Below are 20,125 nucleotides of genomic sequence, written 5' to 3' on the forward strand. Positions count from 1 at the left end.
CTCAAGAACCACAATAAATTTTACAAATCTATACATGAAGCTGTTGATTTATGTACTACATGATGTGAAATTATGAAAATCGTCTGGAATGCCCCTTTAAGCGCATAACTTCTCGGCGGTGCCGCGCATCCTTCAAAGGAGAGCAGGAGTTGTCTCTCCTGTTTTTTACACCTCCCTAGTTCAATCAATACGGTCTTCTAAACTCAAATTGCGTTTTAAGCCCCCGTCACACTAGAGCGGATTTAGCCAACGAATGCCCAACGGATTCGAAAATTTGGAGATAGGCTCACATCCGCAGAAAAAAAAAAAAACATATATTCATAGCTCACATGACATTTTACTATACGTATTCTGGCTTTAAGTAATAAATGAATAATAACAGCACCTGCAGTGTCTGCCATCGATAGCATTATTCTATACCGCTGCTATAAAAGTATAAAACCTGTAGTGCATGGGTATCTCTGCATGGAAATTGAGAATTGTGAAAGTTCGACTCCCGTTATCATAAGATGTTTGATATTAACTGGTGAATTTAATACTTGACCGTGGTTAAAGGACTTCACCTTCTATGCATTGTGTATCGATGTTATTGATAAAGCTATGCATGGTATCTCAAAGATAAATTTTGATATATTGACTCTAAGCCCTAAAAACATTGAATCTCCGACGCACATTTTGTGCAATACAACATTACACCTACATGTATCGACAATGTTACTGTGATTTTTCCATTGTTATTGGTGCTGCTGGTGAGTTTTATTTCCTGTAATTGATCAGTATGGCCCACCTTTTTATGTACGATACAGAACGCGAACAAGCATGCTGGAAGAGATGAGATGAAGAGAGGACTGTCGTGAGGAGACCCTTATTTTTTCTGTTCAGTATAGTATTTGTTTTGATGATCTTTGATGATTCGCCCAATCACTCTCCATGAACATCCAGAAATCCCAAATAATATGTATGAGCCAAAACCAACACAAAATTTAGACGAATATGCCCGATCGAGCTAAATATCACAATCAAGTTAAAATTATAACACATTACATGACACACCCTTCAAAATGCTTAAACAGAAAGAGCAAGAGAAGCAGACGAGAACTTGATTGTCCACTCATGAATTGTGTTAGCTTAGCGAGTCATAAGGACAACAAGAGAAAGATGACTGTCACAAAAAAAGAAAAAAAAAGCGTTCGACTTTAAGTTCTGCTCAAAAGGATTTGGTGAAGTGTGCGTCAGTCGAGATCCGTCGCGTGATTGCCGCAGTATCGCTTTGCATAATATGTTAAGCCCCCGTCACACTACAGCGTATAAATCAGCGAATGCCTAGCGGATGGGCAAAATTTGGCAAAGTGCAGATACGCTCGAATCCGCTCGAATCCGCAAGCAAAACGTCGTTTTCGAACGTTCGCCTAACGAATGATGAGCATATGATAACCGTGTTACGAGCGGATTAAGTAGCGAATGAAAGCGAATGCGTACAGTCCGTCCAGCGGATGCTGAGCGGACAAAGCGAATGAGGAGCGAATGCCCAACATATGCAGAGCGATACTGCGGCAGTCACGTGACGGATCTCAACTGAGCACATTTTCCCAAATCATTTTGAGTAGTGACAGTGTCGAGTAAAGTTGCAGAGACTCCAACCCAAAGCACCTTCTGATCTGGAGATTCTCCCGCCTGAAACCCCTAGCAAACGGGAGACTCCAACTTGATGTGTGCGAAGCGCGAAGTTCCTAGGGTTCTAGATGCTCTCTTGTGCTATCTAAGGCTTATTTTTTCAACACACGATAGAAATAAGTAAGAAATCCTTTCCAACGGGAGACAAAGAGCCAGGGCGGGAGAAATTAAATCTCAAACGGGAGAACGGGAGATTTTGCAAAAATGGGTTTTCGGCGGGAGATCTCCCGTCGAAAACGGGAGAGTTGGAGTCTCTGACGTTGTGATTGTGAGAATGGCCCCCAAAAGAAGGAAGGAGAAGTCACCACCAAGTGCTGCTGATGTCATTACCGTCGACAGTCCTCAAGATTCCTGTGTTCCTTCTGATGATCACGTTGACGATGATGTGGGGAGTCCAACATCCTCCATTACGTCTGGTGCCTCCAACTGTTCCTAGCCTGGACCTTCAGGGAAAAAAAAAGCCAGAGGCAAACGCCTGGACTTTAATATCCCGGAAGTTCGATGAGAAGCTGATTATACAACCCGAACTGCCCTCGTCTTCGGATCCAAGCCCTGGTCCACATCGTTCTTCGATGTTTTCCTCTCCTCCGTTTTCTCTTGTCTTGGATGTATTTGGCGATTGCCAGCTGGTTTAGGTCATACTCATGTTGATGAGCAGCTAGAAGATATTGCATCTGAAATCTCTGAGCGTCCTCCATTTCTGATGACCAACTGATAAATGCTACCTGTGCTGTCCGGATTTGCTGTGCGAATTTGGACGAACGGCGAACGAATGAGAAACGAACGCAGAGCGACCACAACTTTCGATCAGCGGGCGCTAAGCGACCACAAAGCGCATTGTCATTCCGTTCGTCATCCGCTCAAGATTTTGGACATGTCCAAAATCAAAATTTGTCTCCGGCGGATCTCTGCGAATCTCTGCGAACAGCTAGCGGATACAGCGAACGCCAAGCGGGTCACGAACGATGAGCAACGGATGTGAGCGTATCTCCAAATTTTCGGATCCGCTGGGCATTCGTTGGCTAGATACGCTCTAGTGTGACGGGGGCTTTAGGCATTTGCTGGTCATACGGTTTGTCCGCTCAGCATCCGTTGGATGGCCTGTACGCATTCGCTTTCATTCGTCACTTCATCCGCTCGTAACACGGTTAGCGTATGCTTATCATTTGTTAGGCGAACGTTCGCAAACCACATTTTGCTCGAATTCACGAGCGGATTCGAGCGTATCTGGACTTTGCAAAATTTTGCCCCTCAAATGGTATCCGCTAGGCATTCACTGATTTATACGCTATAGTATGACGGGGTCTTTAGTTACCTTCATGACTCTTTTTACTCGGACCGGTAATTCAGTGTACCAGAGGATTGCGTTACGCCGAGGTAGAACTGTGTTGGCAGTCGCATGATGATTATTGCAATCGGAAAATTTGCGCCCTTTCTTTAATTGGTTTGTCGTAATAAGCCAGTTCGGGGCTAGCTCATGAGCACATCGGTACAAATGACCTTTCTGCTTTCTCAGTTGATTAGGCACTCCACGAGTTTTCAAGCGAGAGAAGGTATTTCAGCTTACCCGACGTAACAATTTATGGAATTCATCAGTCATGTTCAAACAAAGAATGAACTTGCGTAGACCAGGTGACCAGAATGATCCAGCAGTTAGCACTAGTTTGGAAAGCATCCCTTTCATTATTTCGCATTTAATGTATTAACAATCTTTTTCTATTGATATTGTCAAATACCGCTTTTGCTGTCAGGTGGATGTGTTTGCAAGCATCACTCATAATGATCACTTGAATAATCATTACATCACAGATGTTTAAAACCAACATGCTCTGCCGGTACTGATGACCTTTTTCTGCTCATGCTCAAAGTGGAACCCCGAACTGGCTTATTGGCAAATTATCGCACCAAGTTTATTCAACCATTCTTGTTAAAACAGCTAAGACAGTTTTTCATGAATTACTGTAGTTTCATATTTATTGATTCTATATGTTTTGGTCTGTTTTGCTTTGTTTTTCTCTCAGACGATCTAGGTAAACTAGAGCTGTTTATGCATGTTCTGCCACCCCGCCTAAAGCACCGAACCCTGACCGTCATTGGCTTTGTGGAGTGTCGCGGCGGGACGGGCCCGATGGCCGAACTGCAGGCACGCTGGTCCACGCAGTTGTTCAAGGGTAACATCGCCCTGCCCAGCTTGGAGACCATGCTTGCCGATATACAGACGACGAGGGACCAGGGCTACAAACGCTACCAACTCTTTCGTCCACGAGTGAGTGAAAACATAATTAATATGCAACCCCAAGTTAGAAAACAGCCTGAAATCGTATTACAAAAGTGAAAGTCGTAAGAGTTTCACCATTGGTAAAGTAGGACATGATGTAAACTAACGAAAATTATGTTTTTGGAAATCTAAGATATTTACTTCACCTACACCAACTGACTATGGAAAATGAGGGTTTTATTGCCTGACAACTTTCTTAAAGGGGAATTTCAGATAAATGGGAATGAAACCCAAATACACAATGTGGATTGAGTAAATGCAGCAATACATTTATCATAGTAGAAGACATCAGTGAAAACAGAGGACAAGCGGACAATCCGTTCAAAAGTTATGAATTTTTACAGTTTTGATGCAGCCATCGCTGGATGAGAAGAAAACTACAGTTTGTGACGTCACATAGATGAAGAACGATCAATGTAAAGGAAGTACAAATACAAAAATAAACATATCACTTTCAGTATCATAAATTTCTAGCAGAAATGAAAAAGCAGATGGAATAATAATATTTACCTTTAACATAATATGTCAGTAACAAGTCGAGGGAATGTGTACTTTTCACAAAAAAGTGCAGAACATTTTTAAACTAAGCTCTACGTTGTGATTGGCTTGAACTTAATGATGAATTTTTTTCCCTTGACTTTTTCCTCTGCCAGGCATCCACCGTGGAGTACCAGGACATGTTGGCAAAGAGCATGAATGCCCTACCGTCCTTCCTGGACCTGGTCTTCTGCGACCCGGTCCTGGCCCTGCATCACTACTTCGGACCAGCACTACCACAGAGCTACCGTCTCGTTGGTCCTCATGCACAGAAGAACGCGCGGGAACGGGTCATCGAGAGCGCGAGCAGGTTGATGCACGGAATCACTCTGTCCACTGTGCGGCGGCTTGCCGACCCAAAATGTAAAAGCGTCAACAGCCGCGGAGGAGGAGAATGGGATTGTCGATTTAACGTAGATGGCGGGATGTTGGACAGGTTATTGGGAGGCCCAGGTTTTCTGTTCTGCTCAGGCTGTGCTTTGATTTGCTGTTCTCTGTTGATAGCGAGCCTCATGTAGTTGAAAACGTCATGCAAAGAACGACAGTTACCACCGGAAGAAGAAAACGAGGCTTCTGTCATAACCACGGGCATCTATTCCCTTACAAGGTGTTACCATGGACCCTACCCTACGTAGGGTCCATGGTGTAACTAACCTATCATAATTACAATTTATTATATACTTCTTATGAAGAGTAGATATAACTGTGTGCTTAATTTCTTTGACCAAAACAAGACGACACAAAGACAGATGTTCTCAGAGGTTAACTAGTCTAAATTTTCAACCAATCAGCCCTCACCTAGATTCCAGCTGGAGATCCACGAGGCCTCAACATCCTTCATGGTGCTGCCGTGTGACTGTAACTGTCATTCTTGTTTCAGTTTGTTACGATGTGAAAGAGCCTGTCAAATAAAGAAGTGTATTTTTCTCAGTGATCTGAAATTGGCCGGCAGAATTGAAAACAGTCGTGTCTTACAACATACACTGTGGTACACGATAAACCTAGGTAATAGTGTAAAGAAGTCTTAGTTTTGTGCATTCTAAATGTCATGTATAAGATTGCTGACGCAGTGCTGTGAATTTGCTTGCCCAAAATCATTCTGCAGACGTCCTGTGGTGTATATGTCTTGTTTCAATAACGTTGGCCATATAGTGAGAAGGGAGTATGAGTCTGAAATTTCATCAATTTCTTCTTGATGTATCTTTATATATGTATATATCTTGATTTGAGAATTATGACAATAAAGAAATGATTCCACCGATTAGCTAGTTTATTCCAATTCACCCAGCCTGAATGTCTAGCGAAATAAAATTGCGTTTGTTACGGGCTCATGCACATTGTTTGACATTACAGTACATGTATCTTGTAATGATAGAACATTGACTGTTGTGGCGGGGCTGCACGTGCAGATATCAGCTAATAGTGCATGACTTTGACACTTCAATGAGAATAATGCATGTTACGTGATGTTAGATCGACCAATCACAAACCGTATTGCTATAATAAAATGCCAAGTAACTCCAGCTTCAGTGATTTCCCTTGTTCTATAGTGAATTTAGTACAAGTTGATTTGTGGTTGATTTTAGGGTTTGGTATCAGTGACACGAACCGATTATGAATCATTTACTCATTGAATGTATTTACCAATTTTCTCTATGCACATTAAATAGAGCCTGATATTTGATATCTTCCTCAAACTCCCATATTTTGGTGCTTAGTATATAGACTAACGCTTTTTTCATGAAGTTTCCACCTCAAGTGTATCACATGGCATGTTATGTACGGATGATGCTATGCTTTATGGTCTGTGTTTTGTGTGTCATGAGTAGCATAGGGTGACTAAAGGCAATATCGAAATGCATTTAATTTTGATGGAAGCACGCTTCTTTGCAATAATATTCATGATGCTCTGTATTGTCTTTCAATGTAGTTAGGACCTTCAGAAAAATACTGTTGTGAATGTTTGCGGTTCCGATATTCATTTTACATTTGCCCTAATATCAAGTCTGAATTTGGCTGTTGGTGATTTAATGTTTTGTTGCTTATAAAAAGAAACTTGTTGTTTGCTTATGTACATTTAGCAGATCGAGTTGATTTAAATAAATTGCATTGTCTTCAAGCGCTACACATTATTATTTTGTGTAATGGTCAATGAAGTCTCTTCCGACAGATATTAGATCTCGCACAAGAGAATACGAAAAAGTGTCACGTTGGGAGTAATGAGTGGAGTGGATTGCAGCACACAAAACGGACAGTCAGAGTTAAAAAGTTAGGAATTGTTTAAGTTCTTGTGCAGTCACTGCTGGATGAGAAAATTACTTCAGTTGTTATGTCACAAAGACAATTTAAAGAGAATTCCATAAGATTTCGTTTTTTTTTTTTTTTTTTTATAAAGTACACACTCACTCGACTTGTCACTGACGTATGATTAGGGTAATATTATTCCCCTGCCTTTTGAAAGAGGCAAGTCGATTGCTCTTTTTATCATGGGAAAAAAGTGGAAAAAATATGTATATGTATATTTATATTTATATATTTACATATACATCATTTCAATATCGGGTGACGTATACAGCTACGTTTATACTTGTATATTACATAAAAATGACGTAAAATATCTAATGGACCGCTAAGTCTTTGAAGTATGTTCCGGTAAAAAAAAAAAATAATATTAAGTCTTGTAGTATAAAAGTTTATATATGATTATGTATATATATATATATGTATATATATAATATGTATATATATATATAATATGTATATATATAAATATATACATATATATATATATATAAATAATATGTATACATAAATATATATATATAATTTCTACATACACCTGTCTATTAAAGTGAGCGAAATAAAGAGCGATACATAGTGTATCCGGTGACGTGTACAGCTACGGTTATTATATATGACGTTTAAATATATTGTGGTTCGCTAAGTGTTTGAAGTAGGCCTATATTCCGGCTATAAAACAACAAAAAGTTTGTAGTATACAAAAAAGTATTTTTTTTTTCGAAGTCGGTTGGTCAATGCGCGCGCTCGTACACACACACACATTTGCACATACACAAACCAGAACTTTGACCAGATAGTGCTGTATTGCGAATCGAGATTTCCGTATCAGTTGAATGCTTTGACACTTCAATTCGGATTAATCATTAACTGCACCAGACGACTCGAACAAATTTGAACAGTGCGTCGTGCCGTGCTGCCCCAGCGCACGAACGTTTGCGCGTAAAATGAAATAAGAAAACATTAAAAAGATGTATATGACTCACCAATGAAGACGCCTTGCTTGCATGACATTGCTTACCACCTGCACGTAGATAATACAGACCAACAGTAATGAAAAATGGTGGTTATTCATAGCAGGAATTGCGATTAAGAATAAAACTATGCAGAGTTCCAGAAAGGGTGCCATTGAACAATTCAGTTCAGGGTTGACCGTGATATGGGATCTCTGAACAAGCAATTTACCCTTTTGCTTGTACATGCACCGTGAACCTGTTTCATCAACTGTGTTTTCATGCGAGCGATATAGTCGCGTTTATTCTGTATGTTCTTGGAGCTTCTGACATGGCTACATGGATTCGAAGTGGAAAAGAATTCAATATACAACGGGGATAGTTTAATGCAAGAGCTTCCTGACTCGAGGGATACCTCGTTTAAGACCTGATCGATTTAACAAGAGCGAGAATCATCGTTGTTCGCTTCTCGAGCCATTCAAGTACATCCCATAATGTAAGTACAGTGTATTCTATTGACCATCGTTGTCAGTTCGCTGTTCGTAAGATTCAAGCAGCACAAACAGGTGCATATTGATTAAGTATGTAAATAGATATATGCAGAATAACGAATATAGATATAACTATATGCATATAAGTGAGACCTACACTTGTATCTATGAACACACATTACAGCCAAAGCAAATTCTTTTATTTACTCTATGAGGCTTAATTTCACCATTTGATAGCGTGTAAAATGAGACGATGCCCTGGTTTGATTGTGCAATAAAGTTAAACTCGCATTAAGTCGATCTTCTCGGGACTGAGCAAAACACATCGACTTAGGCGAGTTTCGACTTGTGCGTAAGTCGAAAAAAATCGACTTAACAACAGTCGCACCACACGTACATTATGTATAATGTACATGTATGTTGTCTACTCTGGAGCCGAGAGCTGGAGAGGTGTGCCGCAGCACGGGTCGCCCGGCAGGGCAACGGCTTACTTTGCATGGACAGTGCATTAGCATTGGCACAGGTCGGATTACTTTACACCCTCGTTAAACCTTGGGGAAGTGAATATGAACGATATTTGAGCAGTGATTGATTCCAGTTTACCATACCGTGGCTTGAAATGCGTGTAGAGGTGTACTTCTGATTTACCTGTGCCCGTAACTTTCCCCCTACTTTCCGCTTTGAAAACTCAGCAGCTTCATCCATCCACTGCACAGCGCAGACTGCAAACATACACAGACTATACACAGCCCAGTCGCGCTGTGCGTACGTACGTAGCGCTAGCGCGACAGGGCTGTACCCGCTACCAGCAAGCGGACCTCCAAACACGAAGAGAGTTCAACAATCGCATGCGATCGCTTTGAATTTTGATACTTTAGATCATTTTTTGTCACCTGTCTGGTCGGGCTAGTTCTTATGTAAACAAAAACTGGCGTCTCGTGATTTTGACAGTGATTTATTGCACAATAAAATCTTATTCGACTTAGGCACAGTGAATTTAATGGTTTTTCCGTGAAAGTGTTCTTGGAATTTCATCGACTTAGGCGAGTATTCGACTTACAAAATTCGACTTGTGAGTGAATTATTACACGTAAGTCAATGGGGAAAAATCGGGACTTTTTAAAATCATCGACTTGCGCGATTATTCGACATATGCGATGTCGACTTAGGCGAGTTTAACTGTAGTGTATGTGTGTGCTTTTTTCTCACATATTGCATGTACTTAATCAATGACAGAAACAGCTGCAAAACGAAAGAACGTTGTTATGAAATGTAACTATAAGGACTGCTACTATATAAAAAAAAAAAGCTGAAGACCATTATTAAACGTGTTTGTTTTCCCCTAAAATTTCAAATAATATAAGGTAAAATTATCTGCTTCTCCAAGAGAAAATTCAATCAACACATTGCAATTACCACCGAAGTGTCATCTGATTAGCGAATTATGAAAAAAAAATATTTACAGGTAGGAGTCTTAGTGTAGTGAAAAAATCCACTGTAAGTTGGATGCCTTTTCTATGATATCAAACCTTCCTGTGACGTCAAACCTTATTATGACCTCAAACCTTATTATGACCTCAAACCTTTGAACAGTGTGACATTCTAACCTTATTGTCATATCAATCGTCTCAGTTTCAATTTCAGTCTTTTTTACTCAAGTTATTATTCACAGTCACCACTTACACATATTACACGTGGGAACGTGTACATGTATCAGTTAATGTATACAAAACTGAACATGTATCAGTTACACAAAACTGAAGCAGGTTTATATATCAGTGAATGTTGTGAGGGACTTAAATAAAGCACAGTTATTTGAAATTTTTATGATATCAAACCTAATTAAGATATTAACCCTATTGTGGTATCAAACTTTATTGTAATATCAAACCTGATCGTATGATGTACTATATCGTGATATCAGACCATATTGTTACATCAAGCCTTATTCAATTGATATAAGTTTTCATTCATCCAGGTGAGATTCAATTAAGAAACAATGATTAAATTGCTGCATGATCTGCACTTGCTGGTTAATTCCGAGAACGATTTCACGTCTAATCCTGGACGCTCCATCACCTCGACGTTTTTCACCCACAAACTTAGACAAGCTGATAGCGTCCCAGGATCGGACATGAAACTGTTCTCGGAATTTAACAGCAAGTCCAGATGCTATGATTTAAGTCTTGCTTCATGGCCAAGCCTTATCGTTTAATCAAACCATGTTGTGACATTGCACCTTTTTGTGATATTAAACCTTATTACTGTATCAAAACTTAATTTTGACATCAAAGCTTATATATTGTGAGAACAAACAGTAATACAAATGTATCTCGAAAAGATTGAGTGTATTCTGTAATTATGAAGTCCAGTTACTTAGCATAATCATCAAGCAATTTTACGTTGTTGTTTAAAGCTTAGCAAGGAAGTGCTACTCAACGAAACGATTGTAATGCACTCCAAAATTACTACACAAGAAAACATTTTTTTTTTCGTTCCATTATAATATTTTGTAAAGGTCACAAATCGATGCTATATTTCCAAGTACAGATGGTATAAAACAATCTAATCATCTAAAGTTAAATACATGCATGTCGTTATATTCTATAATTTTGAACGGGAAAAGCCAATTAGTATGATTGGCACTTGTTGCAGCGATTATATTTGTGTGCTATTGAAAATTTGAGTATTTCAGAATGGCATTGACATTGCTCTCCCTATTTCCTTTACAGTGATGAATACAATTTCTTCTGCGGAAAGTATTGAAATATAACATCCTTACCATGGCGGGAAAAACGTCGATGATGAAAATGTGTGTCTTCCTATTTGGATTTGTTGCCTGTTACGTCCTTCTGTCTGAAGTCCATCTCACGCGAGAATGCTTCAAGTTTTGCAACAGGTAAAGCTTTCCTTCAATAAGTTTACTGGAATTTGCTTTGTAGAACCTCATGTATATATGTTTGGGTCAAGTACCTTACCGGCTTCCCATGTTTTTTCCACATTAATTTCCGCATTTAATTTCTGATTTAGATAATATATAGTTGATTAACCTTCAGAGGTAAGTAACAAAATAAAACCAATTAACGTATTGTATCATCGGTTGCCAAAGGGTCAAGCTTATAGCTTATTATTGGCGACCGTTCTGTTTGGTAATTCATAACACATGTACTGTAATTATGTCACAGATGTATGTGTAATAAAATTTGTTGAAATTGTAAAAACTAGCTATAATGAGTATCATATTTGAATAATGTTTGATTACATTGACAATTATAGAAACAATTGTAAATGATGCCATACGGAAAATAAATCAAATCAAATCAAATCAAATAAAATAAAATAAAATAAAATAAAATAAAATAAAATCAAGACTCCACAACAGATGGGAGGAGCAATTTGTCAGTACACGTAAAAATATTTTAATAATTGTATATTCATGTTATTAATCATGTATTTAAAGAGCCCCTGAGGAATCCAATTTATCTCCGAACGACACAACTTGCGAATGCTCGCCTTGATGTCCACGATTCATGTTGAAGTGACAGTATTTGAACAGCACGAATCGTATTAAAACTTAACTCCAATCATGTGGATACGTGGTCAGCATTTCAAATGTCAACAACAACAACACACACACAAACACAAACAAACAAACAAAAACACGTTGTCTGTTTCATTCTCTCTATTCTTTTAATCCTCTCCCACCAGCGACTCGAGCCAAGATTGCTACTTACGAAGGACAGCCGTACTCGTTTACGACCAGAATGTCTCCTCCCACGAAATGAGCTTTTCACAGAACACCCATCCAAGCATCAACCTTGGCAGCTACGCCATGGAGGTCCTGTCGGGTCGCTACTTCGACATCAACTGCCCCGTCGACCACTACTGGCCCAGGGTCTCGACGCTCAGCCGCCGCAACGACTGCGCCGTCGTCGGCAACAGCGGCATACTGAACGGCGCGAACTGCGGCCGAACGATTGACAAGCACGAGTTCATCATACGTGCCAACATGGCACCCATACAAGGATATGAGGCGGACGTGGGAACGCGCGCAAACCTGACGGTTCTCAACTTCGAGACGCTGTTCTATATGCACAAGAACTTGACGCTAACTCACCCAGACGACAAATGGCACCGCACCTACGTCGACAGGGCGACGTATCTCAATGACTCCGTGCTGTGGTACTCGAAGTCGACACTGCAGAGAAATAGCAGCATCTACCTGAGGAACGTCGCCCATGTGCTGCAGGATCTTTACCGGTTGCCCATCCGACTGGCATACAGTTGGCGATCTGTATCTGTCGAGAAGTGAGACTTTGAACGTTTTTCTGAAAACATATACACACATACTCATTCGTACAAACATAAAGTTTATACAAGTAATATACAATTGCTGACAATTCAAGCAGGGAACAATATCAACCACTCTAGCATCAACAAAACACCCCAGGCCCCATCCCCCTCAAAAAAAAGAGAGAAAGAAATGAAACATTGAAACAACAAAATCAAAATGTAATTTTTAGGTGGTACAGCGTTCCAATAGCGAGGAGACATCAATTCATTTTGTTTCACAGGGCTGATCAGTAAATAAAAGTCTTTCCGAAGTCAGGTAGAGTAGTAGAGCAGTACTTTCTGTGCCAGTTGGTGTATACCTGCCGTGTGCTGTAGCATGTGATAAGAAGACGCTGGGTATAAAGAAATTATTATTTATCACTTGCGGGGATAATGCGTATAATTGCCCTCCATAATGGTATATTTGAAAGTAGAAAATATCGAACCATGATTCCAACTGTTTACATTTGCCGATGGCCATTGGGGTTTTCGTTTTTTCCTTGTGTTCAGAGACATAAGTGAAAACGCGTCACATCCTATCAGGAATCGTCTAGAAATAGGGTGTTATTTCGTATGAATACAACAGTTTAGGGTTTAATTATAGAAAAACATAGAATGGTAAAATGTGTAGATATTTGAAAAATTGTGCTAAATATGATACATTCGATCATAGTGTCCCTGTATTGTGTGCTTTATTGGTAAAGTAAAATATATAATAGATCATTAATAAGTAGCAGATAGGAAAACGTGTATGGAGACACTATTGACCCACATGATTCATATCATTACTGCAGGTTCTACGGCTTGACGCACTTCGCCACCACCGGCTTCAATGCGTACGTCATCGCCAAAACTTTCTGCAATCACGTGACCCTCTACGGCTTCCACCCATCCAATCAGGACGAACTCGGCAATCACGTGGCGCACCATTACTACGAGGACGTCGAGTACGAGTACAACAACGACGTTCACAACATCCGCAGCGAGTTCAGAAAGTTACAGGAGCTGGAGACAAAGGGCGAGGTCACTATCGTGACCGACGTCTGTCCCGGGGGCGCCCGGAAGAAGACCTTCAGCAACATCAACAAGGAGGAACTCTTCGACCCAAAGTTTCTGTTCATGCCAGAAGCCAACAAGCTGAAGAAGCTGTTCGACGTTGAAAACGAAGGGGAGGAGAACGATGAAAAGCTACACGATGATGCGGCAGACATGGCTGGGCCTGGCAGAGAGAACAGGGCTGGTGAGAAGCCCAGGATTGATTCACAATCTAAGATGGCTACCGCCAGCCCTGGTCTAATTGGCAATGGAGGAAAAACTAGCGATACAGCATCGAAACAAGTAGCCTTTAGTAATCTAAAGCCAGTGACCGCAGAAATCAATAAGGGACTAGACGCTAACGATGGCGGGAAATCGAAGACGGCGTCCGTAGCGGAGGCCAAGGATGACCTTATCATGGGGAATGCTAACCTTTTGAGGAATGGGCAATCTACAAAGGAGATTGCTCTTGGTGGCCTTAACGACGATGGTGACAATCGTGTCAGTGGAGGACAGAAAGATGAGACAGTGCCGTGGAGAAAGACTGAAGCGCATCCTCAAAGTGGATTCCCCGAAGAAGGGGACGACCCTGGTGACGATGTCTTTGCCCAACTGGAGCAGTGGAATTTAGGCTTAGACAGTGCAGCGTCAGATACCAGAACTGACACTCGCAGCAAGGGAGAAAAGACATCGGGCCATGCAGACAGAAGTCTCGAATATGGCCAAACTGGCTCCATTGGTGCCAGGGACTCTGACCATAACGTGAATATGGCAGGTAGTCCCGTTAGGACAAACTACCGCACAGACTATGGTAGGAGCAACGGGAACATGTTGGAACTTGACGAAGGATCACCTCATACATAACAGTCTTTTAAGATAATCGTTTGGTTTTTTGGTTGTTGGTTTTTTTTTAGTGTACTGAAATTAGTACTTTGAAGAGCATCGCATTTGCTGACATAGTGACTAATGCAAGAACAGAAAGAGTAGGCGTAGCATTGTTCTGGCTCGATAGTTAACGTTCTTCATGTCTATACGCAAGAGGAAATTCAGACACGTTGTAGACTCTTACTTTTCGGGGAAGTGGCTTTCTTTCTGAAACAACATTTTTTTTAATTCTATCAGAAGCTTGCCTCCCACTTCCCCCATCTTTCAAAGTCAGTGCTATCCGTGTCAGCATAATTTCAGCAAGCATACACTGTGATAGCCGTTGCAACGTATAATTTACATTTATGGGAGCACTTACTGAAATTATGGTTATACGTAGCAGTGTATTATGAACAGAAAAGTGGGTTATTCCGCTGATGTTGTACAAACTACTGGGATGTGTGACACGTTGTAGCTGATAATTTTACTACTACTCTCCGTATTGAAAATGGATTTGACCCCGTCACCTACTGCCAGATCAAAATTCACATTAAACATTGTATTCATAGTGAGATACAATTACCCAAGAAGTTGAGCAGAGAATACCAGCATTTGGTGTGTGTGTGTGTGTGTGTGTGTGTGTGTGTGCACGTGTGTGTGCACGTGTTTTGTACTGTCTTATTTTTTATCGTCTTATCTGTGTGTTTATAATTTGCATTACTATATCCTAAGTACGTCCACGGTGATTGAAAAAAATGAAAATTATGCATTCATCAATGAATAAGATGAATAACAGAAATCGTCCTTGGTAAATGTAGTAAATAATAATTTATGATTGTCATCTGGAACGTCATACTAACAGAGGTTTGCATTATTTTGATTAAAGCAAGGAGGTATCACCCCTCCCGATTGCAGGTACGTCAACAACGACTTACATGCTCATAGCTGATTGGGAGGAGTTGCTTGGCGACTGCCATGGTAACTGGAATTCTGTAAAATACAATAATTGTTGCATATGAAACAGGTCCAGAGACATCTTGTTTTAGTTCGGACATTGAAACAACAGAAAAACATGAAAGTCTTCTTTCTTTCCTTTTTAAAAAATATCTGTCCATATATGTCATGCTACTCGCGTTTGAAGTTATGAGCAATTGCGAAATTAGCTTAATACGTAATTACTTACTCATGCAGATTCATGCTCCATTATACCTGCTACGACTATTATCATTTAATTTCTTTTCTTTTTTTCAGTCTCAACGGAACGAGCTGATTTGATATTAATTTTTAATACATTTAAATTAATTCGCTGACTACAGGACTTACTAGGTTTCATAGGGTGCCAGCACGGCAATTGCGGTTCCGGCAAAAAAAAAAAGAAAAAAAAAGAAAGAAAAGTGTTTGATATATCATTGGTACAACATTCCTGATAATATGATGAACAAAATATTAAGTGCCTACAATTTGCCCGATGACCTTAATGTGTACGCAGTGTCCACATTAAAATGTGTTTTTAGAGGATTTTCTTACGAAACATTGAGGGTATGTGGCTCTTTCTGTCATTACCAAACAGACCATAATTATACGAAAATTTGGTAGCTCAGTCTCATCGTTGTACACTAGTATTTTATCACAACATCAAGTTTTATGTGCCTTACACTGCAATAGTTCTGTCGACTATATCCCACAGTAAAGAGTGAAACGGGTTTTGAGCGTTTTTTTTTTTTTTTTCACAATCCGTCTCAGTAGGCTCAGTAGGCAGTATAAAAGAAGAAGGAAGACAGTATGCTTCTCGAAATGTCCGGGGATTGTTTTCCTTTTGAAACCGTTCCAGTCTCTGGTAAAACCAGAAGCAGCGAAATTATGAAAACAAACAAAATATGGGTCTCGTAATATCTGATGCTAAGCACTTTGTAAGGAGCCACCATGCACTGCATTACATTTTTTTTTTCTTGACAGTTGACATACCCAGGACTACCCTCAGTAAGACTATATAACGTTTATGCAACAATAAATGATATTCGTGCAATTTTGATTGATATTGCCCTGCAGCTATTATGGAGAGAAGCTGAAGTCGTCCAACCACTGTGTCTTTTGTCTGGTTTGTTTACTGTTTACCATTTTTCAAGTGTGGGGGTAACTGATTTCATAATTATAACACACAGTAGGCCTACATAATTATTTAGAGAAAAATCTTTCATGCCACGCCCTTCGATGAAGAACTTTCTTGATGTGGTGATTATATTTAATTATGATCATTCGGTTGCTTTGTGTGACTCCGTTTGCGCGGATGTGTCCGTGTGTGATTCTACCGTGTACGCGTGTATTATATCAGATGTTTGTATACATGGTATGATTTTCATAAAATGTTGTGTGTGTGTCTGTTTGTCTGTGTGTGTCTATTTGTCTGTCTGTCTGCTTGTCTGTGTGTGTGTGTGTGTGTGTTAGTCGATAAAAGCTTTCCTGATGAAGAAAGTGAAATAATCCCAACACAGAGGAGACAGACACAAACCTAGAATCACTATCTTGAGTGTAAAAAATCAAACATCGTCTTTTAATGAGAATCGTGAAATAATACCTTTTGAGATCCACAAGTGAAGTGACAATATTTCGCCTCTCTTAATGTCTCTTAATTTCTCTCTCAATTAAATTACAACTACTACGATGACACATAAGAACAACAACATCACAAAATGTCGGCCGAACCCGGGCAGGACTACCTACTATATACCATCTGGGATCAATTCCTCGCCCTTCTCTTCAGCACCTCTACACTTGTAGTCACGCCATAACACTTTTGACAAAATATATTCAACAGAAACACTAAGGTAACTATCATTCAGAATTCTGTATCCTGTGGAGAAATAGCATACTCGGTAATATAACTTTTGAATGAAATCGGGGGAAAAGAAACTTCTATATTTGTAACGGTTGGGTAGCAATGAATGAGACACAATATATAGCAATATTCACTGCATATTATTATGAACACATCTATCCATAGCAGGAATATTTCAATAAAATACAGCTCATTGTATATATTTTCTCTTTTATCTTACTTTTTTTTTTGCACAAGATACTGATTTGAGACAATGCTCTTCATTAGAATCTGTACTGCTTCACTTTGTTTTAGCTCTTTCACAGACAGTTTAAAAAGAGTGTAGTGAACATATATGGAAAACACAATAGATATTCTTGCCCCGAAGGAACAAAGACTATGAATTTGTATACGAAGTAATAATGAAAACGAACATGGCACACAATTCGAGAACTTTGCAACTTTCGGCATTTCTAATAGAATTTGAAATCTCAATGCTCTTCAACTGTCAAATCAAATCTCACCACTTCACAGCATAATCAGCAATTCTCCATTTCTCAATATATATAGAATACATGATTAAGCCATGATAACCATTCTCGTACTTCACTGCTATTTTCTATTCTTATTCCTGTTTGACGACACGCGTCTGACCTACAGAACACACTTCATATCTTACCTCCCATCAGTATATTCAGTCACTAATACTCACTCACACACACACACACACATACGCACACACTCTCTCTCTAGTGTTTCTACTACATGTAACTGTCATCACAGTGGAACGATGTTATCATAATTATTTCAACTAAATCGAAGAAGTACGGAGTGTATGTATAAACTATATAATGTGATTATGATACACACGCGGATGAACAATCCAATGCACATTTGTGTCAAGAACACGAGAGAAAGTACATACCCAGCACTACAGGAATAACTCTAACTAGTATTGCTGCTGTGTAGAATTGGTATGGTAATGGTTAGTAAAAACAACAACACCAACAGACACGAGTAAAATGACAGCAAGAAAGAGACACATTTTTGGCATAGTTGCTAGTAGAGACTTGATGTATGCTTGGCATAATATATGCTGTATCGCGTTCACTATTACGCCCAACATCATTTTACAAGCAAGAAGAACATCATAAATACTTGTTCTATTCTTCTTCAGATCACTGAACAAAGATATTGTAGAATAGTTACAAACTACAGCTAAGACAAGAGGAGCTCTTTAAGACACACTGCCTATAAAAGTACTGACCTATTGTTATTTGGAAACGAAACAATTAACTGTAGTAATCACACAGTAATATAAATGTGTATATTATGCCCGTAACTCTATCAGTGTTTGTGTGGTCTCTGGCATTTTTCTCTTTACTTTCTTTCGTTTGTTGCAAGTACAAATAATCTAGCTGGTTCATAGATTCAAGAATACATGGAACATTGGGATCACCACACATTTATCAAAGCAGACTTCAACAGAGATTCTCTCTATACAGATGCTGATTATATATCAACACTACATAGGGCATTAACTATGCTTAGCCATAGGTCATGGGTGCAGTGTTGCCACTGGTTACAGTATGCATGATGCAAACAGATTATTCAATGCACCTGTCTTGGCGTCATTTGAACCCAGTGGCCACTTCCTTTCCCTGTTCCTTGTTAGACCAAATGCGTAACAAACACAGGCTACAACCGTCAATGAGATCTGGCAAAATTTGTAAATATATTATGTTGATATTCATTCATTCATTCATTCATTTATTCATGCACTGAAGAATCTTTCTTTTCAATTGAATTGAAAAAAATACTATCCCAAAAGACCTGTACAGATCTCATGGGAAGATGATGTCTTTAATGAAGCTTGGAAATGAACAAACTCAGCACATGAAAGTATTAAACTAGATTTTGACTTCTCTCAACTCGTGCCCTCTTACATGTCCAATTCATAGCTCCCATTAAGTATTCATATGGTGTCAAGTCTACGAGAGTTAAGACCCATGAGCTTTCAAATAAAAGAGCAAATAAATGAAACAAAACTATAAATACACACAACAGAGGATGTGGCTCAACTATCTCATCAATTCAATCCACAGCATCATCACAAGCCACAATACCGTATACCAGAAATCGCAAGTTACGATGACTGAAAAAAAAAAAAAAGCATTTCAGTTTGCTCTAAGTCTTATGTGCTAGTGGTTGTATTCTCTTACATACTACATGAAGCAGCTAACTCACACACATATTCTCCTGTTGTTAACAGCTAACACTGATGTAAAGATATGAAAGAAAAAAAATTGTGTTACGTCACGACCCATTTCACAACATTTCACTTTTTTTAAACCAAATTAAATCACATACTGAAGGGAAACATTGAATTTCAGAGTATACTCTCACACAATATTACCCACTGCTACACATCCTCTGTTATACCGAACACAAACTGACACAATAACTATATGTCACACACAAAAAACGTTCCATGTGATACCGATACGGTGTTCCAAAACATGATGTGGGGACAGAAAATGCCAATCGTGACCAACTACACAGTTAAATCTCAACCAAGCTGTACAAAACTCAAACTTCTTATTGTAGTTGTCAGCTTGGACCTATCTTTGGGCCACATTTGGGTGACAGCCATCAAACTAGTCCAATGATCATGAAAAACTGCCCTGAATCAAACCCTGTCTTACTTGCTAAGTGTCAAATAATGAATCTCTTTTCATCAGATCTGCACTAATGTCTTCACACATCATCAGATACTGAATCTACTCTGTGTCATTCGCAAGTGCCTTTTTCATAGGCCTATGTGCATGAGAATGTGTATGTGTGTGTG

The 20,125-nt window shown here is 39.4% G+C and overlaps 2 protein-coding genes across 2 annotated transcripts in view; both read left to right on the forward strand.

The window, feature by feature from the left end:
- The window catches only part of LOC140231708 (flavin-containing monooxygenase 5-like), a 38,648-nt gene extending 32,045 nt beyond the window's left edge, over window positions 1-6,603 (forward strand). The window contains exons 9-10 of the mRNA XM_072311862.1: window positions 3,696-3,940; window positions 4,606-6,603. Of these exons, the coding sequence (XP_072167963.1) occupies window positions 3,696-3,940; window positions 4,606-5,007 (647 nt within the window). The 3' untranslated portion in view covers window positions 5,008-6,603. The remainder of the gene's footprint in view (window positions 1-3,695; window positions 3,941-4,605) is intronic.
- Window positions 6,604-11,014: 4,411 nt separating this feature from the next.
- Window positions 11,015-14,462, forward strand: LOC140231709 (uncharacterized). Its single transcript, XM_072311863.1, has 3 exons — window positions 11,015-11,130; window positions 11,940-12,539; window positions 13,358-14,462. The coding sequence occupies exons 1-3, from the start codon at window positions 11,015-11,017 to the stop codon at window positions 14,460-14,462; spliced, it is 1,821 nt and encodes a 606-aa protein (XP_072167964.1).
- Window positions 14,463-20,125: the final 5,663 nt, after the last annotated feature.

This window comes from Diadema setosum, chromosome 8, assembly GCF_964275005.1.
Source record: "Diadema setosum chromosome 8, eeDiaSeto1, whole genome shotgun sequence".
NCBI classification, from domain to species: Eukaryota; Metazoa; Echinodermata; class Echinoidea; order Diadematoida; family Diadematidae; genus Diadema; species Diadema setosum.